At 49.1% G+C, this 24,831-nt stretch overlaps 1 protein-coding gene across 1 annotated transcript in view; it reads right to left on the bottom strand.

The window, feature by feature from the left end:
- Window positions 1–19,385: 19,385 nt before the first annotated feature.
- The window catches only part of Kif26b (kinesin family member 26B), a 405,568-nt gene continuing 400,122 nt past the window's right edge, over window positions 19,386–24,831 (bottom strand). The window contains exons 13-15 of the mRNA XM_051147982.1: window positions 24,315–24,517; window positions 23,664–23,814; window positions 19,386–20,378 (exon numbers count right to left, since the gene is read on the bottom strand). Coding sequence (XP_051003939.1) covers window positions 20,230–20,378; window positions 23,664–23,814; window positions 24,315–24,517 — 503 coding nt within the window. The 3' untranslated portion in view covers window positions 19,386–20,229. The remainder of the gene's footprint in view (window positions 20,379–23,663; window positions 23,815–24,314; window positions 24,518–24,831) is intronic.

Below are 24,831 nucleotides of genomic sequence, written 5' to 3'. Positions count from 1 at the left end.
CAGGGCTAAAGGTGTAGCTCAGTGACAGAGAGCTCATCTAGCATTCAAGGGCCCTGGCTTCCATCCTCACTGCTGCCGTGCATACCTACCCTAAAGTACAAACCATCACAGAGTGGTAAAGTGACCATGGAGGAAAGAACAGTACTATAAGAGTAAATGGACAAGAAGACAAAGAAGCCACTGACAGTCCAAACCATGCAAGTGCCACGGAGGCCGGAGAAGGCAATAGAATTCTGTGAGCTGGAGATATAGGTATTTGTGAGCCGCCTGACTCAGGTCCTCTACAAGAGCAGCAAGTTCTCTTAACCACTGAGCCATCTCTCCAGCTCTGGGTTACCTTCTCTTCCAGTGTTCAGTGTTCCCTCTGTTTTCTAGAATGTACTTTAACACAAGGAGTTAAAATTGTCAGTGTGGCTGGGGCAGGGGTTATGGAGCTGCACACTCCGCCCCCAGCTAGAGGGCTACTATCAGTTAATAGGTGCTGGGGAGGAGGTCTTTTTTCTTTGGGTGTGTCTACTGGCAAGTGGCTCATTCCCCAGCAGATGAGCTCATAGCCATGTGCACATGGGCCGCACTGCTTGGACTCAGTGAGTTAATAATGATAACAACAGATGCAGACTGGGAGTACTGAGAGGATTTGGAGGAGAGAGTTGGGGTACATAATTAAAATAAATTGTATATGTGTATGACACTTGGAAAGGATAAAGGAAAAGTACTCCTAAACAGGTCATTACATTGTTCCTAGCCATGCTGTCACCAGTCCCCAAAATGGTTTCATCTTTTCAAGGTGAAACCCTGTCCCACTACACAGTAAGCGTTCACCACCCTGGGCCAAAGTAACCAGGGCTGCACTTTGCTTTTCCTGTGCGCTGAGGACTCTAGATTTTTATACAAAATGGAACCAGATGATCCCCACCTTTCTGTGTTTGCCCTATTTTCACTTAGCCTAATGTCTTTGGGGTTCGGCCATATTGAATCACAGGTGAGAGTTTCATCACGTTTTCCACATCCCTTCACCTGTCAGCGGACTTGTGAGCGGCTCCCAACATTGGACAGTTATGAAAAGGTCTGCTCTGAGCACTGACACACAAGTATCCCAGACAAGTTTCTGCTTTCAGTTCTTTCCATTGCATACTCAGAGATAGAAGTGTTGGGTCATGTGGTCAAGCCATGTTTAATTTCTGGACAAGTCCTCATGTTGCTCTGCACAGCAGCTGAGCTATTTTAGATCTATACCAGCGGTGCACCACAGTTCTCATGTCTCCACATCATTGCCAACTCTTGTTTTCCTTTGTTTTGACTGAAGTTGGGGGGGGTCTGACTATGTAGCCCCAATTTCCCAAGTAGCTATGATTATTATATATGTGCCACCTGCCACATAGAGCTTATTGTTTTCTGGGATCTTGTTTTATTTATCCAATTGTAGCCACAATAATGAATGTAAAATAGAATTTATTGTGAACTTGACTTCCACAGTAGTTAATTAGACTTGACATCTAACCTGCTTTTTAAAATCTGGAATTAGAATAAAAAGCTTTTCTAGGATACTTATGAATTTTTGGTTCAAAAGGTAAACAGCACCAAAATCCACCAAAGGAGCCAGGGCAGGCACATGAGCCTGTAGCCCCAGCTGAGTTGGAAGGATTGTTTGAACTTAGAACTTTGGGGCAGCCACAACAACGCAGAGAGACTAGGTTTCAAAAATAAAATATACTGGAAGGGATTATTCCTGAGCTACTGTGCTGTGCTGGGTGTTCTTAGAGTCACTAGGAAGGCTGTGTTCTTGTGCTCTGAGGCCCTCCCTGTAGGCCCTGCGCAAGGAATGGGAGAGGGGGACATCTTCGCCCCTCCCCATCTCTAGGACACAGTGAAACCCACTTCGTATTACCATGGCTGGCACCTTTTTACAGAGCGGGGGACTATTTGGCATTCCTTTCCATCTTTCAGTTCAATGTGTTTCATGGGTCACATGATCTCCGATTATGAAGGTGACACTTAGGACAATTTTTATGGCAAATTGAGTCCCAAATTACAACCCCTGAAGGGGTCCCCATTAATAACGAGCTGTAAGAGCAGCAGCAGGGGGCCTGAGCCGGGTTCCAGCGCAGGGAAATGCAGTTGCTAATGTAGCATTTCAGGAAGACACGGACAGGAAAGCGTTATTAAGACGTGTGCAGTGCCTTGTCCTTTCAGAAAAGGATGTTCGCATTACCACAGACACCCACCGGATTGCAGGATAATGAAGACAGAATTATTTTTGCTTGAATTGGGGATTTCCCTGTGGCTGAGTTAAGAAGCATGACCCACCACCAGTGAATTGGAATGACTTTTCTTAAGCGTCACCCACTCTGATGGCTTTGTTTCTGCTCCAGGCATCCATGGGCGGTTCACTTTGTCAACATGGGAGACAGTGCGCCTCCAGCGCTGGCTTGGGGAGAGGCAGGGGATGCCTGGTTGGGTGGTGAACACAGCAAGCCTGCCCAGCAAGTGCTTCTCTATGAGATGTCAGGTGTAGGAACCAGGCCCGACTGGGCTGCCTGCCTGTCTTGCTGTTTCATGTCCTGTTTCTAGCAGCTTCCATGTCTGTGTTTATGTTGGTTAGCTAGTCATGTTTACTGCTTTGAGAATGCACCCCTCCCCTCCTCGGGACTTTTCCTCCTGTGTGCAATCACCTCTTGAGGGATCTCACCTGCGAGTGGCATTCCTGTTTTGCTGCCTGTAAGAAGGCTCTTTGAACACTGAATTAAAAACCCCTGCTGCTGCTGCTGCTGCCCTCTTAGCATGAAGGACCAGCTGTGTTATTGTGTGTGTATGTGTGTGTGAGTTAAATCCGCAGTCCCTTGCCCTTGACTCGGTACCGCGGTGGCGTGGGCGCCACAGTCAGGGTTTGAACGCACCTGTGCATGGAAACATGCTGCCTGTCAGAAGACGCTGGTAAGGAAGACCGAGTCTGGGCTAGTGAAATGGCTCACTGGGTCCAGGCACTTGCCACATAAGCGTGGTGACCTGAATTCCATCCCCAGAAATCATGTGTGGGCTGAGAGAACCAATGCCTGGATGTTGTCTTTCTGTGCTACAGTCACCATGAGCCTGGGCTTCGGGGGCCACCATACATTCTACACCATGGGATACATGGATTCTTGGGGTTGGGGCGGGGGGGCGGCAGTGAGAAGCACTGAGTCAACATGTTGTGCATTGCAAATTCTTAGAAAGCAAAACAAAACAAACAAGACTCTCAGAGCAAACAGACTAATAAAAAGGAGAAGAAAGGGAAAGAGCAGAAGTGAAAGCAGAGAAAACTAACAAAAAATTGCATGGTATGCGCACAGTCATGTTGCGGTTATTTTATCAATATGGCCTAATAATGTTTATTATCAGGCCTACAATTATTATTATGGGTATTTTATAACCTGCTAGTAACCAATCAAGACACAGATACCTGTTATATTTAAAATAGTCTTAGTTAACTTGGGGCAGGGCAGATATTAATCCCCTAAACTATTTCTCATATTGGGACAGTTATTCCATAACCTGCCCCAATCCCATGCCAGCTGCTTCTAATAATTTCTATCAAGTTACCACCCATCCACAATCCCAAATACTTGCTAATTATCAGCATCTGGGTCAAATCTCCTTCCACGCCGGCCATGTGCTTCTTCCTGCACCTAACCCAAGGCGCAGCCTCCTTCCTCCTGCTCTGCTCTTCTCCAGTCTCTCCTCCTTCACTGGATATTCTCTCTCTCTCTCTCTCTCTCTCTCTCTCTCTCTCTCTCTCTCTCTCTCTCTCTCTCTCTCTCTCTCTCTCTCTCTCTCTCTCTCTCTCTCAAGCCTGGGAACCTTAGCCATGCCCATCCCATTCGCCCTGCCCTGGTATGATGGCTTTTTACTTGTCAAACAGGAATAAACTTTTAGGCAAAGTAGAAACAATCTCCATCAAAGTATATCAGACCAACCTCCAACAGGTTTTCTCTGTGTAGCTCTGGCTGTCCTGGAACTTACTTTGTAGACCAGAGATCCACCTGTCTCTGCTTCCCGAGTGCTGGGAGCAAAGGTGTGCACCTCCACTGCCCAGAGCATGTATTTTTAATTAACATTAAAGATTAAATAATATCCAGTTCTTTGGTTTTCTAGTTTGCTTTACTTTTTAACATTTACTCTGTGTGCACGCGTACACGTGTGCGTACACGTGCATGCTACGTAAACAAAAAAGATCAGAAAACACCCTACAGTAGTCAGTTCTCTTCCTTCCTCCTATGAGGTCTCTGGGACTCAGGTTGTCAGTCTTAGCAGCGAGTGCTGTCACCCACTGATCCATCTTGCCAGCCCCTGGTTTGCTTCAAATACTTCTAGCAGTTGAATCAATCAGCCACTAAAAAGATCTGTTCTATGGAAGATGAGGCAGTAGGAACTAGGGAAGCAGACAGCATCTCTGACCAGCCAGAGCTCCCTGACTAGCTGCAGATACACATCCCAGCACGAGATAGCATCACTACAGAATGACTGTAGGATGGATGGGTGTTTCCCATCCTCCAGGGCCTCAAGGACAGTTGGAGCTGTGTCGGTTGTGATTGTATCGCTGAGCTAAACACTGTGACTGTCTTAGTTAGGGTTTCTATTGCTAAAGCAAGTTGGGGAGAAAAAGATTTATGCAGCATACACTTACATATTGCTGGTCATCACTGAAGGAAGTCAAGACAGGAAGTCAAACAGGGCACGAGCCTGGAGGCAGGAGCTGATGCAGAAGCCATGGAGGGGGTGCTGCTTACTGGCACGCTTCCCCTGGCTTGCTCAGCCTGCTTTCTTATAGAACTCAGGAACACCTGCCCAGGACTGGCTCTACTCACAATGGGCTGGGCCCTCCCTGTGATCACTAATTGAGAAAGTTCCTTACAGCTGGATCTCATGGAGGCGTTTCCTCAACTGAGGCCCCTTACTCTCTGATAACTATAATGTGTATCCAGTTGACATAGAACCAGCCGGTACAATGGCCAAGGCCACTCATGGAAGGAAGGGTTTATTCTGTGTTTATGGTTTCATCATGGTGGGGAACTGTGAGAGTAGCCTTCAGGCACAGTAGCAGAACTGCTGGGAGCTCGCATAACAGGAAAGAGAGAGAAAACTCAAAGTGGCACATCTAAGCTCTCAGAACCTACCTCTGGTGACACGCATCACTGCCCAAGCCTCCGCAGTCAGGGCCACCAACGGAGGACAAAGCATTCAAATGCAAGATATACTGTGAGGACATTTATCCTTCAAATTACCACTCTCTTATAGAGTCCTCACTGAAGGCCCTGAAAGGGAGGGGGCACCTGACTTGCAAGAGACAGGTAAAGGGGCAAATGAAGAACTGGGCTAAACTCTGTCCCCTTCTAAATTCATATTGAAGCTGTAACCATAGATACATCCAGATTTAACTGTGCTGGGAGGAGGGACTTTTAGTATGAAATTAAATGCAATCCAGGCCAATAGCATGGTCCTCACTCCAATCTGATGGGCATCCTTCTAAGCAATGATGACCTGGACACAAACACTGGATATTGTAAGAAATTCAGACAGTGTGACAGCAAGGAGGTCGCTGCTCAGTGCAAAATGGAAGACTCCCTTTGTTAGCAAGGCTTCCTCTTCTCTGCCTGGGGAGCCCAGATCCCCATGCCCTCTACCTGAGGAATGTCCTCTACCTGAGGAATGTCGTGTAGTCCTCAGGGAAATCACAGGTCCCTCTCTCCCAATAAAAACCCATTCAGTAAGCACCTGGGATTTCTGGAATCCTCTCCATGTAAATGAGGCATCTCAGAACCTAAGTCCTCCAGCCAATCATCTTTACCTACCCTGAAAGGCGCCCCGCCCCCCCCCCCGCCCCCCCCCACCCCCACCAAGGTTCTATATAACCCTTATTCACCCTTAATAAAATTGACCTGCCTCCCAGAAGTTGATCCCAGAAGTCGTCATTTCCGGTCCTGCTCACAGGGCACTGACTGCCCAGTTTGTTGCTTCTGCTCCCTTGTCCCCAAGGACTGGTGGCAGATGACGACCCCGCCCCTCCTCCAACCAGGGAGGGGCCACCAGGGACAGGTGACACACAGCCCACATGACTGAAGTATGGAGCCGAAGGGGTAACCGAGTTCGCAGGAGGGGCAGCTTTCAAAAACAGATTTCCATCCATGAAGCCAAGGTGGCAGGCTATATACACAGGGTGTTCTCATTGCTACTGTGCCTTGCCACTGAGGGCAGGCATGAAAAAGTGCTGCTGCCCAACAAGGGTTTCGTCAGTGTCTGTCTCATTCCCTGCTGATTCTTTACTTCCAGAACCATGTCTGACCCATTGCAGAGATCACCAAGACTTGAGCAGTGGGTGTGTGAGGAGTCACCAGAGCAGGTCTCGCTCCTGCCGTTTCCACAGTTCTCTCCCACTACCCTCCCTCCCTCCCTCTCTCCTGCACTAAGCTCTCAGCTAGCCCATCCCTCCCACCAGCGCACAGCATCAAAGACTGTGGAAGGCAGAGCCTCCACCTTAGGGTCCCCCTCACAGGTCTTCCCTCAAAGGAATGGGTCAGCTGAAGCTGGGCCAGGCGGGCTATGAGTGGGGATCAGCTGCCCTCAGGACCTATTTATGCTCTTGTCAGCTCAAACAAGACTCCTGCGTTCTCATTTTGCCATCTCTAAGAAGCTTTGCGGGTTTTAATAAGGACCTTAGAGACGCCCTCCTTTGCAAGCTGGAGACTAATTCGGGTGCAGTAATTAGGGTCCATGCAGTGGCCATCCAGGTGGAGGGTCCTAATGAGGGCTTTCCTCTCCTCCCCCCGCCCCCTACTTCCTTTCTGGGCTCTCCCGAAGGGAGTTTTTAACCAGAGAAAGAGCAGCTCCACGGTCAGGGAAGGGAAGTCTTGTATTAGTCAGGGTTCCCCAGAGAAGCTGAACCAATAGCATGCATATGCACCGAGCAGGGAGACTGCAGCCCTGAACGCAATAAATAGACTTGCACAGGACTTGGGGATGGACCGCAGTACAGAGGCATGGGATGCCGTTCTGTGGTCAGACGGGTGCTTAGTCTAGGCCTCCATCTCCAGCATCACAAAAATAAAGAAGGAAAATGATAACGGCATATGGTGACCAATCCTAATGGGGGAGGAGCATCCTACCACTGACAACTGCGAACACAGCCATGGAAGGGATGTTCCTCCCTCTCCCCAGAGCATCCCTGAGTCTTAGTCATCCCCATGGCCTGAAGCACAGGTGCCTGAGGGTCAGGGCTGACATGAATGACCTTCCTCTGCTAGGGGAAGCCCTGAGATTTCTGAAACTGGCTTTCTCAGCCATTGTGGCTCTGACAATCAAACCTCCTTTTGAAATGTTTCATAAAGAAGTCGCCTCACCCTGCATCGAACCTGTAAAGCTGCTGGGCGAAGGGTAGGTGGCTAGGATGGCAGAGTATCCTCTCCATCCCTCACCACTGGCCCTGCCCCAGGAGAGAGGGACTCAATTAAGAATGACTGAGTGTTACTCACGGCAGCACTTCAGGATTCTAGAAGGGAAATTCATGGTGGTGGAAACTTTGAACCTCAGAGTGGTAGAAAACTTTGATGATAATGAAGCCATCATTTCTCAGAGAATGTCAGTTAAAGCCTCAACGCAGGTCAAGCGTCTCAGGCAGGAAGGCCTCTTCTGCTGCCACCAGAGTCAAACATCCCTTCTCAGAAGCAACAACAGTCCTAGGGCTGTCTTAGCTTACCAGGCACGGAAGTTGTTCACCCAAGAGGCTCCCAGGCCTCTTGCTCCCCCCAGGCAGGCTTACACTTAATATCAGTTCTGAACTGTGTATGCATAGGGTGGGTGGAACTTTCTAGAGTTTGCTGAGCCAGGCATTAGCAACATTTAGCTGGACTCAAGTATGCCCTTACAATCCAGTCCACTCAATGACACAACATTCTTCTCTGCTTGGTGGGGACCCAGAGATGAAGTCCCAAACTGGGTCGGAGCACACCTTCCTTCTCTTCTCTGGCCTGGGAACATTCAACAAGTGATCTCAGGGAAGCCTGGGGTGTAATGGAGCCCCCAAGAGCAGGAGCACCGTGTTCCCTGAGGGCACAGTTACCTTTTCTACTCTCTGACAGACAAGTAGATCTGAATTAACAGTGTTTGCTAAAGCTGCAGTTTTTCATACAGAGTATGAGGCCGACTCCTCATTTTCTTTCTTCATCCTGGTGTGGAAAAGAGAAAGCTGCAACCCAAATCATATGGCGAGGAGTTGCAGGAAAGGATCTGTAACTCTGTCAGTCAACCGCTAGGACAAGCAAGGGTGAGGAAACAGGTGGACTCTGAGCAGGTGCTGCGGTCTCTCTCCAGCTTGGGGACTTTGGAAGACAGCTCTGCTATTTGGAGGATACTCGCCTTTCAAGTATTCCATATAAGCAATAGGTTTAGAGCATGAAAGAAAAACAAAAGCCTTGAGCCATCCTTTAGAAATGGCTACACAGGAATTAAGTAGAATCCACGGCTACAGAGTTGTTATTAGCATCTGCAGGTCTCCGTGCAGAACTGTAACCCTAACCCCAACCAGAACCCAAACACACACCAAAGCCCTAACCCTAAGCCTAACATCTACCCCCTAACCATAACTACAACCCAAACCTTAGCCCTAATCCAAAACCAAATTCAAACCCTAGCCCTAAGCCAACGCCAAACCCTAACCCTAACCCTTATACTACCCCTACCCCTAGCCAAAATCCTACCTCTAACCCAAGCTCTACCCCTGACCTTAACCATAATTCTTTTTTTTTTGTTTTGTTTTGTTTTGTTTTGTTTTGTTTTTCCAGACAGGGTTTCTCTGTGTAGCCCTGGCTTTCCTGGACTTGTTCTGTAGACCAGGCTAGCCTTGAACTCACAGAGAGCCACCCGCCTCTGCCTCCTTGAGTGTTTGGACTACAGACATGTGCCACAGCATTCTGCCCTAGCAATAATTCTATCTCTAACTATAACCCTAACCCAAACCTTAACATTAACCAAAACCTTAACCCAACCCTAACCCTAACCCAAACCCTAACCCGATCTACACTCCAGAAGTCCCTATAGAAAAGCCATCAGGTTTTGTTACTGCTAGAGTTTAGATATTACGTGCCCCACTTCTAGGTCTGTGTGGTAAGGGCTTGGTCCCCAACCTGGCACATTTAAGAGGTGAGACCTGGGGGAAGGTTCCTTTATACCACACGTAGGACCAGAGGCCTGTCCCAGGAGTCCTTCCTCAGGATACCTAGTTTGTCCACGTTCCTCCCCACTCCATCAAATGATGGCTGTCAGACCCCGGCATGGTGCTTTTGGACTTCCGTCCTTCTGAACCTTGATCCAAATGATGTTTCTATTGTTTATAGAAACAGCAGAAAGTGAATTTAAAAAAACTGTCCTCTTAGCCCTGCTGATAACAGACTGGATCCCAGTGAACTCCTGCACACTACTTGCCTTCAGTTGTTGAAAATGCCCAGGTGAAACCAGACAAGACAGACCAGGCCTAGGGCCTCTGACACATGAGAACCCAGACATGCTTAGACACCCTCAGAGTCTACAGCTAGCTCTGGGTCTCAAGCCAACACCTCGCTTTAGGACTCCTTAGCCCAGAGTCCACAGAGAGGGTAGAGAAGAGACAGGAGTTAAAATTTCAGAGAGAGCATTCCCAGGGCACACAGGCTTCCTTCGTACATAAAATTCTCTTTCCTTTGACAGCTTTGCCCAAAGCCCCTGTGTCATTGCTCAATTTGTGTGTAGCTCTGTGCTAAGGCACACGCAGCGCCCCCAGCCCCCAGAAGCCAAGTTCAGAGACTGATGTGTATGCCCTGTGTTAAAATATGTAGACGCACAGGCCAAGAACATGGTGCATCTTCTGGGGCATGCTGTCCATGTGGATTCCCCTTTTTGTACATTTGTGGAATCAACAGGTAAGTCAATCCATGAAACAGGTGTAAGGAAGACGAACAAGCTTTCTTCGGGGCCATCAGGGAATCTTCTATTCATCATTTAAGTGGACGATTGAAAGCGTGGCCACTCGATGTGTGTAAAATGCCTTGTAATGTTTGATTCCTCTTGTTACAGCTGGTTTGCAGCTAGGAATTTATCCTCAGGGATGTGTCAGAAAAGTAAAAGAAGAGATTTATGCGCAGTGTGTTTGTGACAGTGTCGCTGATAACCATGGAAGGGGAGCACCAGCTCACGGTCCATGACTGGAAACAGGGTTCATTAATGGGACCCAGTCCACGTTATACTACCTTCTGCAGCTGCAGCTGGCCCAGTCCTGTTGTTAGGGGATGAGCTGTGCTGTTCCTACGCATGGGTCATGTTTAAGGTGACTTGGGGGGAGAGAAAGAGAGAGGGGAGAGGGAGAGAGGGAGGGAGACAGAGACAGAGACAGACAGACACAGACACAGAGACAGAGACACAGAGACACACAGAGAGAGAAAGAGAGAGAGAGAGACAGACAGACAGACAGAGACAGACAAACAGACAGAGACAGACAGTGAAACAGACAAAGACAGAAAAACAGAGAGAGACAGAGAGACAGAGTGAGGAGACACAGAAACACACAAAGTAATAGAGATATAGAGCAAGCAAGAAAGAGACACACACACAAAGCACAAACTAATGACAATACTAACAGTGCTTCTCGTTGGTCTGAGATAAAAGGTGATTTTTCTTTTCTAGTTCCAGCTTTACAATTCCACTTAAAAAATAAAGGTACTTAATGGCAGCACACCTGTAACCTCAGCTCTTGGGAGGCCAAGGAAGGAGTAGTTATGAGTTCACTTCCAGCCTGGACTTGGTCTCAAACAAAACAACAAAACAAAACCTTAAAAACTAGAAGGCAAACCCAGCCCCTGGGCCCCATCATGAAAGAAGGAAAAAGGGCAGTTTCAATAATTTTAGTGATGAAAACTAAAGCGGCCACTGTGCTGTGTACCCTGCAGGCAGATATGCCCTGCACAGCAGCTCCCCCCACCCCCACCCCTGGGTGGCAGCATGGTGACCTGTCAATCACCTCCCCCAGGCAGGTGGACCATGCTCATTTTGCCTCCTCCTCTTTCCTTGTGCTCTAGAAAATACTTCCCACCTGAGGCCCTGGGCCCTAGGCCCACTCTGGAAAAAAGAGTGTGTGCACAGGCCTTTGCTGCTGCTGCCGTTATGCATTCTCCCTTTGGTCATGGGTAACTGGGTATAGCCAGGCAGAGCTCTTGAAGCCCAGGGTTTATTTTATTTCAGCGGACAGAAGGGGTAAATGGCATTCCAAAAGGGTTGTTCAATGCTTGTTTTTATAGATGTGCCACAAGACTCAGAAACAACCTGCACTTTCACCTTGTGGAGAGTAGTCCACCTTGGGAATTCAGAAGCCAGGGCTGTGTGTACTAATAGGCCACAGGCCTAGGTTTGTCCTTGGCAAAGGGCATTGGGTACTGCTGCCTGTCCTCTGTGAACTGTGGGCTTTGTTCTTAGCTAGGGGTTTCCAAAGTCAGTCCTTGGGCCCTTCCTCAAGGGGTCTGGAGTTTCTGTGCCTCCCCTCCAGCCTCTCCCACGGCTTTACTGCCCCAAGATGGTTGATTGACTCACTCATTCAGCTGGTGTTGGCTCAGTGCCCTGTGAGCTACAGGATTGGATCTGGATGTTAGGAAACATCTAGAATGCCAGCAGCCACCACAACATCCAGGTCAAGTCTTTATGACCATACTCATGAGTAACAAACACGTGTTGCACATATTTATAAAGATTTTGTAGACATGCTTCCAGCTAGTGGAGCAGGTGGAACCCTCGGACACTGTGACAGCTGCTATAGGAGACACAAAGGCTCTCTGGGAATAGGAACAGCCTAGCCTGCTAACTCAGGATTAAGGAATCCCTTTGCATGGCTTTTCATGACTTTCTTAGTCCCAAGGGCAGCTTCCCATGAGCATTACAGGACTGTGGTGGACAGACTAGCAATGGACAGGTTGACTAGTGTCCTCCTTGAGATGACGGAATAGAAAAGAATGACGTCATGGGTTAGAAGTGAGACATCCCCGACAGGCTCCTGTGTTTGAACACTTGGTCCTCGGCTGCTGCCATATAGAACCTCAGAACATGAGGTCATTGACTGGCCTAGAGGGCTGTAGCCTGGCTTTCTTTCTGCTTCCTGGTAGGGGGAGCAGCTGCCTCAGAACCACTGTGGATGAACTACCCTACCTGATACGTCCTCCAGGATGGACTATATGCCATGAAGCCATGAGCTAAAATAAATGTTTCTTCTCTTAGGTTGCTTCTGAGAGCTGCGTGGTCACACATATGAAACAAATGAAAGGATTCTCAGAAGATGGCCAGTCAGTACAGTGCTAGCCACAAAGGCACGAGGTCCTGAGTTTGATTCCCCAGAACCAAGCCATGTTTTTAAAAAACCAGGTGTGGCGGTGTGTGCTTGTAATGCCAGCACTAGGGAGGTGGAGATGAGAGGCAGGATGGCCTGGTGTATTCAGCAAGTTCCAGGCCAGTAAGAAACCCTGCCTCAAAAAATGAGGTGGGCGGTGACCAAACAACACCATCTGTGGTTGACCTCTGGCATCCACACTTAGGTCACACACATGTGCACCACAGACACACAGACACACACACACACAGATACACACAGTAATGTAGATAGCAATCTATCCACAGGACAGTGCAAAAGACAAGCTACTTCTGATGACCACACCCATTCTCCTTGCCAACCCCCCCTCAGTGAGGGCAGATGTGAACTGAGACCGTGCCTGACCCCCGGAGAACTGAGAGATGGGGATCTTGATGGAGGAACAAAAGGACTGGGCAGTCCCCCCCAAGGCCTGTCTTCTCTGTTTTCCCGAGGGAGTGATCAGTACACAGCGTCTCTCCTTGAGCTCCCACAGCAGGTGTTACCACTAAGAACCCTGATTTCCATTTCAACTTATGGCTTCTTTCTTGGTAACCCACTGGGAATCCAGGAAAGTCCTGTCTAGGATATTAAGGGCCCACAAGCCAAGCAAGGCTGTCAGAGCAGGGACAGGATACAGAGCAATCCCAGACAGGAGCATGTGTTTGGTTGGTTGGCCACCTGGCACAGTGTTCCCTAGGCACAGGTGCACCCTGATGACTGCAGGTGTCCACTGTTGTCTGCGTTGGAGGAAAGAGCCAGTCTTTGGGGATAGGAGCTGCCCTAGGAGATATTTGTACATTCTAGATGTTTTTCGCTCCTTCTTCCAGGATGTGCTCAGTCACAAGTTGAGACGAGCACCAGTGTAATGACAAACCCTTGTGTCCAGGCTCGGGTCACACACAGCCACTGCAAACATGCTGATTTTGTGTGACACCGGACTTACTGACCGGAGATAGAAGATGCTAGCTGACTCTCCGGGACAGAGGCCCATTCTTAGGATTCTGTGACTTAGCTCTTACCTCCATCCATCTCTGCCTGAGTCTCTGACTTGCTGGAGGACGAATCCACAGAGGGACTAGACAGGTGAATCCCAGAGGACCTGTTGGGCCTAGGGTCCTCCAGACTAAGGTATGACTTTAGCACCCAGTCCTTGAATTGTAGTCCCCTTGTGCACAAAAGGACCTCCTGGGTAGAAAAGGAAGCAGGACTCTGAGTAGAATAAAAGTGAACATTTAATGCCACCATAGTTTGATTCTTTTAAACACCAGATTTTTTTTTTTTTACAACATTTTATACCTCATGTGCCACAAAGTCAGAGACCGTAGCCAGCGAACAACATTGTCACACCAGGAAATCGCACACAGCTTAATGGTTTCATGTCACCAGTTGATGAGAGCTATAGAATTCAGTTCTTTTCTGGACTATTCTCCAGGCAATCTGTTCATATTTACCATGATCAAGCCAACAGCTAACTTGTATATAGTTATGTAAAAGCCCATACACAAAGCCCAGCCTGCAAAACAGGCTGTTGGGGACCTGCCCAAGGCAGAAGAGTTAAAAGTTTGACTATTGAACAAATGACTCGTGTTTTAAAAAGCAACGGCAAACACGTGTGAGCTAAGAACTTAGTTTTTTAAAACAGCACCAATCCTCTACCCAGTGAAACAGTGAATTTGAAACAATGACAGCCAAATGCCACCATCTTGAAAATGAAGGCTTGTGGACTTGTGAAGTCACCGATTCTGATACAACCGATGCAGTTGGGCAGGCCTTGTCTCCAGTTTCCCGATGGGCCCGCGTCTACAGATAAGCATATCTATATATACATACATACATTACTTGGTGTGGACTCTCACAGCCAAAGCTGGGCGACCCACAAAGATCATGTACCGCAATTGTGCTCATTTTACAGCTTAGAAAATCCGAGTCCCAGAAGACGTGGTCATGCGTCCCAGGCCACAGTTAGAATTAGGACTCGGGGTTTCTGTCCTATGTTATTCATCTATGTTGCACACCCCCTGTACAGACACACTCACATATGTACACACACTGGCTCGGAAGAGCAGCGTGTGTTCGTGTACACACCCTGGGTACGAGGTGGTCTAGTAGGGACACTCTAGGTGGCTGGGCACATGTCCCAGTTCTGCTGTGAGCCTCACCAGTCAGTGACTATCAATGTAAATTTCTTCTTCGTCTACCTAGGGTTCTCCCCTTCTCTGGAGAGAGCTTCTAATTTCTTCAAAGCATGTCCCACCAGTTACACCAATCCCTTTTCCTTTTCTTCTACCCCAGGAGGGCAGCTTTTATGACCTGACCACCCCCCCCCCCAAGCATCTACAGGGAGGCCCAGCTAAATGCAACAGGGCCACCCAAGGTTCAAAGCTAGTGATGTGGCCCCAGCTGTGGCCTCAGCTCCCTGCCTTCTAGCTCTGGGATTTTCCTCCTAGTTCTAGCTGCTTCTCAAATGAGACTACTGGCCCAAACCCCTCTCTGCCTCTCAGGGGACACATGCCATCAGTACTATGGGCTACAAGACTCACTAAAGTGCTTTGGTTTCTTTAGAACAGAGAGCCACAACATCTATCCATGGGGAGGATCTCTCAGGGGTCTTGGGGATAAGCAGAACTTAATACTGTCTGCACTTGCCTTAGGGACTGGGTGGAGACCCGTTGGAGGAGGCTGGATCCTCTGTTACTGAGGCCCACAGAACCTGATTTCCAAATTCATCACCCTGACAACTCGGAAGGAAGAACTTTGTCTCAGTCCCTTTGGCTGCCTACTGGAGAGACAGCTGCGATTCAGAGCAAAGCTCTGCACTGTGAGGACGGGAATCCCGCCCCTGTCCATATCCATCCTCCCTCCCCTGGCCCATGTCTCTGCTAAAAGACTTTGCTGGAGTAAGGAAAACAAAAAAAACGACAAACACAGACTGAGCAAGCACCCACTTCAACTAAGAACACGTAGAGGGCGTTCCTGACCACGATGCATAAATGGATCCAGAAACACAAGTGGTGCTACAGGACCATGTTCTGAGGTTACAAATCAATGACAATTTCTCTGTAAATCAAGGTTGGCAGTATAAGAGGCTGGCAGTATAAGAGGCTTGGCAGTGTGGGGAACAGAGACAGGAGACTCCTTGAGGGAAGGTCACTCTAAGTGTACATAAAACAGATGTATGACTCTGGCATTGGAATGTTGACATCCACACATGTGACCCCAGGAATTGCTGTATGTGGCAAATATTAGTGGTGACCCTACCCACAGTGTCACGCTGTGTCCAACACTGTGACATCACCTCAGATTTTGCATAGGATCTGTTTGTTTAGGGATGGGTAAATTAATTCTTAGGAATTTTCAAAAAAAATTTTTTTTTTGGAGAAGATATATTGGGTTTAAGAGAGTTTCCTGGGTTAGAATCCTGCTTTTATTCTTATGGAAATAATTCAGAGTTTGTCATTTAGAAATAGGTTCTATATGACACATCAGGAAGATGGCTAAAGGATGCAATGTATTCGTTGCCACAAATGGCTTTGTAACGTTGTAAAACACTTACAGATGATGTTCAGGAGAGCAGTACTCTATCTAATGCAAAAGAACATTGTGTTTCTATCACTTAAAAAAAAAATTAGAACAATTTACCAGCCGTGTCTGTGAAACTTGCCCTCAGCTGTTTAACTTGGCGTGGAGAAGAGCGGCTGTGTGGACCTCTCTCTCTGTCGCACATATGTTAGCACTGAGCACTCCCCTTGTAATGTGGAAATCTAGGCCATGCTGCTGGACTGTGCCAGGGAGACCTCAGGACAATGACGGCTTAGTCAGCATCGACTCACAGAACGCAGGATTCTCAACCTGTTTCTAATGGGCCCTGGCTTTGGGTTTTAAAGATAAACTACCCTAAAAGGGAGGAAATGTTTTTGCATGTGTCCCAAGGAAAGAACAACATTTGGGAAATCTGTTTTCAATTTTGGAAGGAACTTACTTTTAGTAATTTCTTTTACAGACTACAATTCTTGGTGGAATAAGGAAACCCGAAGAACGTTCACTTCACTTCGGGCTCGGTTACAGATCGGCAAAGGCCTTGTTCGCAATGAGCCGACTGTGGCCCCTTGCCAACCGCACCTTCGCTAAGGGGGTCAAGGGCAGACGGCAGGTTTGGAATGCAAGCCTGTGAGGCAGGCACATGAGGGAACCCAAATTAACAAGGAGCATGCAATCCGCAGGCCAGAGAAGGCGGCTGTTCCCCAAGGACGTGAGAGCACATGGCAGGTGCTTTTCTTGCTAAGAGTTTGTATGGAAACCCTTGCAGCAAGTCCAGTCTGGGTGCCAGGTCCTTTTGAACCACCCCCACACAGCCTAAGAGCTCCTCCTTGGATGTTAGACCCAGGCTTAAGGCTGACTCATGACAAATAAGGTCTGGCTCCTGCCTGATGCTGCCCACTCCTTTGCCCCCTTTTCTGAGCCTATAATGGTGTTTCTTACTCTAGCTCAGGAGCCCTTTCCTGCTCGGAGACCATGGCTTGGGGCACTGCTGTGTCTCGAGGGGCAATTGCAACTTATGTCCCCGAGTTCAGAACAGCAATCGGAGATGGAAGCCAAGAGAGAGAGGTATGTGTCTGGTTCAGCTCTCCTGAGATGAAAATGGAAGACAGTTTCCTGGGGTGTCCAGGAGGGTTCAGGCAGGGAGAAGATCAAAACGTTCCACTCTTAGGTGGGTATTGAAAGCCAAGATAAAGCGAACACAGGCTCCCTGGGAGAGTGGCAAAGCCACCTGCCCCCAGGTGGGACGAACCAGGGGCCTCCTCCCAGGAGAACGATGCTCCTGTCTCGCAGCTTAGTTTTACTAGGCTGCAAATGCTTTACACTAAAGTCTGTGAAGGAGGGCTAGAGTCCTGGGAGAGTGAGCAGAATGCACATAAGGCATGCACACCTAAATATTAATTTCAAAGGGACACTTGTGGGCCTTCTGTGGACAGACAATGAATTAGAACTGAGTTCTTTGACATTCCCTTTATGCCCGCCCCCACCCTCACCCTGCCTTTTTTATTTTATTTTTTATTTTTTTGTGCCTCTAAGCCAGGCCTGGTACCACCTCATTCTGGCACTGTCTTCAGATGCTAAAGCTACTTGTTTGTGCCTAAACAGTTGTCCTCCCATAGGCAGCTCATAAGCAAAGAAAGGAACAGGTGCATCATGGGATGCAGGAATTCTCCACAAAGCTTATCAGCTAAGATAATGCAATGCGGTAGGCTAAGGTGTTTACAGCCTGTTGGATCCTGTGGGATGCTCTGCCATGTGGATGTGGTGTCCTGGGAACTAACCTGGCTTGGCAAAGTAACGCTGATAATATGGCCAAGCCACTGGTGCTGGAGCATACAGTTGCTAGGAATGTATGCAAATAGGATCCAAGACGGGGTTGGGGGCAACTGAGGGCCACTCTCCCAGGAGAACCTGCTGGCTGAGGGTCTTATCGCTACAGATGGGTCAGCGTGGTCTCCCTCCAGGAAAGGCACCGCTAGTGGCCTGTTCAAGTATTCACTGGGGCTTGGTGACCTCAGGGCTAAAGGGAAAAGGCAGCAGGGCCCAAAGCCAACCTCATGGATTACTAGTCAAATGAATTTGCTCTTGAGCAGGGAAAAGAAAAAAAAAACAAACAAATCAAAGCCTTTCATGAAAACACAAAATATAGAAGTATATTTCAAACCAGCAACCAAAACAGATGTTCAAAGTATTGGCATCGCTATGGGCCCAGAAGCTTCCAAGAACATTGCTGTTAAGCAGGCCCATGCACACATGTGTCATGAGGCTGAGGTGGGCCCTGAGCCCAGGACTCCTGCAGAATGGCACTGGGGAGGAGCTGTAGGAGGTCTGGAAAGGGCCTGCTTTCCCAGGGGACATAGTTTTAAGAGCTGCAGGATGCACAGAAGGGGGGCGGGGGAATGGGCTATTCCAGGGCTTAGGCCATTCAACCAGCAGCTTGGGACCCCTTCGCATAAGAGTCCACTCTTAGGAATGTGCAAGGTAGGACAGCTGGTTCATCGCCTCCCTCGTGGGGCCAGCTTTTGACCAACAGAGCTAACCTCTAAAACTGTCAAGGTGGTGGTGTCATCTGTGCCCTGTTCTGCATCAAGGGTCGGGTAACGTGGCACTCACATGACATCAGTTCCTGTGTGGTGAGTTCTGCCTACCACACACCACACCATGCTGTGCTGGGTACATGTGTCCAACGAGAGGGCTGATCCAGAAATACAAAGTTCTTTCTCCTTGGGGAGCGTCTGGGGTCGAGGAGTTTGTTAACAGGGCTGGCCCAAATGTGCTACAGGGAGGGTGAGGTTGCTGTCCGTCCTCCTCCTAACACCTGGAGCATGTGTATGCGCGGGTAGGCTGCAGAGGCTCTGAGAAGGAGGAGAATTCCTGGTCCTTGCAGGATGCTCAGTTGTTCCAGCAGCCTATAAGCAATGCCTGGTCATTCCATGCCCAACCCTATACACCTAACGTGGTCCAACAACCCTGAAGGGAGGGGAGTCATTTGAGAATGAAGCCCTCAGTTTTTGTTTTTGTTGTTGTTTGGCTGGCTGGGGGTGGGGGTGGGGCGGAGATCTAGGTCTCCACATTCATTCAACTTTGCCACATGTATCCAGGGTTCTGCAATACAGGGGTGGGTTCCTCTCTCTGCCTCAGGGTGCCAAGGCTGCATGGACAAGCCACAGAAGCTTTAGGACAGGGGCGAACTGGCCTCTTGCTACTGAAAAGGACTCTGGGTGGCAAAAAGCTCCATAGCCCCAAGCATCCTTTTTCTAAATACATGCTGAGCATCGCCTGCGTGACCCCGAGAGCCTCAACACAGAGAGCCTCACTCTGCGTCAGTAACACCACAGACCACGAAAACAGAGAAACAGGACTCATCTGGAATTGTCCAAACTTTCCATCCAGAAAGAAACTGACCTAGGAAGAAACATGAGCTTGTTTCAAAAGCATACAACAAACAAGAACAGGGGCCCAGGTCACACAGACCCCTTCCCTTTAAAGACACTTCTTGTCCCTAAAGCTCATGTGCACCCATTCCATGCTTGACCCTGCAGGGGGACCCCAGCTGACCTGTCGCTTATGGAAGGTGGCATCTCACCTGTCACCTGCCCTTCTGAACTGCCCTGGGAAACACACTGGCTCACGCCAACACAGTTTCCACGTTCTGAGTGGCCTCACCAGAATAGCCATGAAAGACAGTTAACATTTATTCAGCTGCAATACCGATTAGGAGACATCACTACAAACAATAACACACAGTGAATCAGAAACAAGAGAAAATACCAAGAGCAAACAAGCCGTAAATACATTTTCAAAAACTGGGTTGAGTTTTCTGTTTTGTCGATTTCTTCTTGACTAGCACCATCTGGACACAAGAAAGTACGAACACAAATGTTTGGGTCATCGTAAAGATTTGCAAGGCACTTAATCCCTCATTCTGGGTCGTCTTGGTGGTGTTCTGCTTTCAATGGTAATCCCACGTCACCCTCCCCTTCCTCACAACCGTAAGGTAAGAGTTTCTTTGCTAACGGGTCTTTATGTACAGTTCTTCAAGGTTCCTCAAAGTGCTTCCTCAGTCCCATGGGGATTCCCATCACTCATTTCCTCTTCCACGTGTTGTCTGTACCTTTCCTCCCTACAGAAAACAAAGGAATCATCGCCTTTCGCTCCACGCTCACTCCAGACTTGCCACCAACCTTCATCCTCATTCCTAGTGTCTTGAGTGTTGCCAGCACAGAGGGCCTGGGAGGGCGGTGTCCTGCTGAAGTCCTAGGGGAGCGAGGGACTGATGGCTCCGAGCCCATCCGTCCTTATCGGCGCCTGGAGGTGATGTCAAAGCAAGTGATCATCATGAGATGGGCCTTGCAGAAGTTGACACGGCTCTCCAGGCGCTCTGTCACGCCCTCCAGTGCCTCCAGGTACTCCAGGGAATCCAGCTGCAGGACCTGTTCCAAATCGACTGAAAGAGAAAAGAGCTCTTGGAGCTGGAAGAGCTACCACAGGAAGGGCTAGCTCCCCCACCTCCTCTGGGCTAAGGTGGCCTCAGTTGTGCAACAGGAACATCCCCCTCCTGCCTGGTCCTCAGCATCTGCTGGGAAAGGAAGACCCATTGCGGCTTCTAGCTCCTTGACATTCAGAGACAGGTCTTAAGGAATAGGGAGGTGGTCTAGAATCTTCCCATGCCTACCTGAGCTGCCTCCAACACAGATTTGTGAGGTCCCCACTCCACCACTCTGTAAGCCAAGGCAACTGTGTTGTGACAGCAAGGGTCCCCCTTTGAAGAGTGATGTCGCCTGAGTGACAGGCATATCACCCACCTCCCTAGAGAAAGCAGGTTCCCATTCCTGGGCTATGTGCTGCTCCCCCACCCCCCCACCCCACACTGCTTGTTTTTGTTTGTTGGCTTGTTTTTGTTTCTTAGGCAGGGTCTTCTGTGTCCCAGCTGGCCTCTGACTCTCAGAGTAGCTGATATTGGCCTTAATACCCCAGTCTTTCTGTCTCTTCTTCCTGAAAGAGCTGAGGTGGTCAGCATGAACCATCACTTGAGCCAGTTTCACCAGTCTCAGTCACCAGTCACTGGGCGTATATATGATGTCTAAAACACATGTACTAATAGTTAAGATACCCCTTAAGCTCAAAAGACAAGTTGAGTCATGTGTGGCCATGGTGCCTTACATTGGGTTTAGGCCTATAATAGCACCAAAGATTCATACACGTGTGTTCCCTTCGTGAGGGGCATGTATCTGGGGTCCCTTTGCCCCATGATGGCTTAGCATAGTGATAGACAGCCTGGTCCCAGTTCTAGGGGTGCTACAAAAGGTCCATGTGGGGAATGCCACATGGACAGCAACTAACAGGGGTGTGGGTGGCCTAGCAGGATTCCCATCTGGACAGCGCTACCTCCTGGCATTGTTTTCTTAACGTCAACACAAGAGGAGGAAGTGGAGGGATCCCTTCCCCCTTCTCCTATTCATCTGGAGTTGCTGATGTGAATAACACAACACAAATGCGATGAATGTACAAAACCACACCCGGGACAGAAACACAAGGGTCTGTACTGGAGTGGAGTTCTTTTTAGCCATGGATCTAGTCAGGGAGGGTCCTTGTCCAAGGTTATATCACTAATGAGGACTGCAACTAGAAATAAACTCAGGGCCTCCGCATCTCATCCCAGCGTACTGAAATCAGGGCCTCATCCTACCATACGCACAGCAGGCGCCATCACAGGCCCCACTGTAAAGAGGTGGAAGGAGGTGGACCCCAGCACACCACCATTATGGCACCGCCTGCCTGCCGTCAGGGAGAGTGTGCTTGCAGCCTCCTTGATTTTTTTTCTTTCCCATTCCTGTTTTAAATTTATTTCTTTAATCTGTATTTCCCCTTTCATGAAACCCTCTATTCGTTGTTTTAATCAGCATCCAAAAAAAAAAAAAAAAAAAAAAAAAAAATTACTGACTCTTGACATGTACCAAGGCAGGAAGAGAGAGATCGCCCCCTCCAAGCATCTGAGGCCCATGTGTAGGGATGGGCTCATTCACATCCCAGGAAAAAAAAAAAAATTGAGTTTGGAAAATGAAGGTCATTTTCAAGCCCGCCTTGGGCATAAGCTGCTCCTGAACAATAAAAGTAGATAGTGAAAATGAGGGTGCTGCCTAAGGGATACCCCTGTGCTCAGGGAGGATCCAGGGATCCATGAAAGAAGCAGGTGAGAGCAGGAGGAGAAAGAGGTATCAAACTGTTTATGTCTCAGGCAGAGTTTAGCTTATGTCTTCATTCCTGGGCTGGTCTCATTCCACCTGGGATGAGGACACTTTTGGTGGGAGAGTTTGTGTCTTTGTCCAAATTTCCACCCAAGGAACTAACCACATTACACAAGCAGGCATTGAGGAAGCATCTGCCTAACAGGGTATCTAGTTGCCTGAACGCTGGGATAACTGCATCTGTTATCAAGGAGCCAAACTCCTCCTCTGGGACGTGCAGCATACGCACTCACTCTAGCCTAGAACCCGCCCCTGTGGGATAGACAGGACCACTCTCCTCTTTTACAGTTAAGGGAACCAAGACCCAGAAAGTTGAACACCTCACCCAAAGCCACAGAGCCAGCATGTAGCAAAAGCCAGTATTGAAATCAGGTCTGTGGGACCTTGAGCAGAGCCATAGATGCAACTTCAAAAATAGGAGGATTCTCTGCCCTCTGAGCTACCAAGAAAGGCAGTGCGAAGGCAGGTTATTACTCTTGGTAGGCACAGTCAGGAGCTGGTACCTGGGCCTTCCCTCCGGGTATCACTTCCATTCTGTTCTTTTTGTTGTTTAGTTTTTTTTTTTTTTTTTTTTTAAATGTTTTGCTTTGTTTTTTCAAGACAGGGTTTCTCTGTGTAGCCTTGGCTGTCCTGGGCTTACCTTGTAGACCAGGCTGGCCTCGAACTCACAGAGATCCGTCTGCCTCTGCCTCCCGAGTGCACCCTCTTCTTAATCCAGCTCTTTGGGACACAAATCTAAGCCTCTAAGCTCCACCTGTGAGACTCCTCCACAGCAGGGAGCACCAGGGCTGGTGACAATGCAGGAGGAGACTGTCACAAGAGGTATGCAGGTAGCTGAGGGTGGAGTTCGGGGAAAGAGCCGGGCACGGGGGAGAGTGTTGGGAATGCTGCTGATGCGGGATCAGCCCCACATCAGTGTACCAGCTGGAGCAGAGCTAAGTCTTACCCTGCAGTGTATGGAATGGTTAGGAACAATTAAATTAGGGACAATCAAATCTCTCTCTCAAAAAGACCAGCACCATTGTGAATAGCTATCAGGTGGTCGCTGTCATCTGGATTCTTGATTTAATGGAGATGACTATGGAGCTGGTCTTTGGACTTCTGGGGTCCCCAGGAGCAATTTGTGGGTGGCACATTCTAGTCTATTAAGTTCTGGTCCATTTTTGGCTACATCAACCTTGTGAGTCTGTGCTTTATGAGCCTTCCTGTCAGTGATCTTCTGCCAAGTGCAGGAGAAATCAACTTCACTTCCTGGTGCTCTGAACTGAGACCCTCAAGACAAAACATCTTGCACAGGAACTCTCACTACCCCTCTGTCGTCCTGGCCTGATAGTCTTGCTGCTCTGTAAGACATCTCCATCCCGCAGGCCCCACGCCTCAAATGTGGACAGTCTGTGTGGCTGTCGTCCTGGGTGAGGCTCCTAGACTGTGTTAACTGGAGACCTCAGTGACAGCAAGGATGGACATGTGCCAATGGCTCTTACATTCACGAAGCCACTTGTTGGGGTCCAGCATCAGGTGCTGCTTGGTTGCTTCCAGCTCCTTCATCAGCCACTCGTACTTGGCTCGGACCTCGGCAATTCTCTGCTGCCGATGCTCCAGGATTTTCAGCTTGGCGTTGAAGCACATGACCTCCTGTGCACAGAGGAAGAGATGGGCCATAGAGAGGAGGAAGAGTGGGGGGGGGGGAGCCTTCTGCTCTGACTCACCCCTGCAGCCTCCTCCAGAGAGAAAGCCTGTGAGAGGGGCTGAGACAGGAGCCCAACTTCCCAGAAACATGGTAGGGATCCTGGTTACCTCAACAGACACCCAACTCCAGGGAGACTACTGCAGGTTGTCCTAACCTAGAAGGGTCATGGCTGCCCCCAAAATGTTGCTCTGCACTAGTGTGCAAAACGTCAGAACAAGGAGCCAGTAAAGAAAAGCCCTCAGCCTATCAGGCTCCAACTCACTAGCTTTTAATGTGTTCCAGAAAAGGAGCCTGCAGTACCTACCAAAGTCTACGGCTGAGACCAGAGCCCTGTCACCACCCACTGCCCACACCAGAAACCTGGCAAGGCCCTCATGAACTCCTATTCCTTAGGGCAGGATCTGTGGGAAACTGCGACCAACCCTTGGGGAGGAAGCAGTCTCACCTTGCTGGTGCACCCTCGTCGTCGCTGCAGGCGCTCCACGTCATCAATTTCATAGACTTTAATCTCAAATGGTTCCCCAAGGCCCCTCTGGGTGCTCCTCAGGGGGCCGTCCACCCAGCGGACCCCTGTGCTGCTGGCAGTTTTTCTCACAGGTGAGGGAGTATCAAGGGACAATGCTGGAATGAGCCTCCGTCTCTGGGAACCTAAGGCAAGGAGGAACCAGAGCAATACTGGTAAATTTGAACATAAGGGATAGCGCAGGGTCCCAATGAACACCTCTCATTAGCTGCAGTCATAATGGACAGCATCCCCCATCAGCTTTGGAGTCGTGTTTGGAACCCTCCAGTTTCCTGCCACCCCCTTGGCCTCTTCACCCATCATTTGCTTCATCCGGACAGCGCCACCCTCCAAGCGCCCCTAGCAGCGAAGAGCATGCAGACAAGGGCATCAGTCAGGCTGCCACCACAACCCCAGCTGGACTGGGTGTTCCAATGACGTTAGAGGTGTCCTTGCTAGG

Source organism: Acomys russatus, chromosome 6 (assembly GCF_903995435.1).
Source record: "Acomys russatus chromosome 6, mAcoRus1.1, whole genome shotgun sequence".
NCBI classification, from domain to species: domain Eukaryota; kingdom Metazoa; phylum Chordata; class Mammalia; order Rodentia; family Muridae; genus Acomys; species Acomys russatus.
This window is presented reverse-complemented; position numbering and strand designations above follow the sequence as displayed.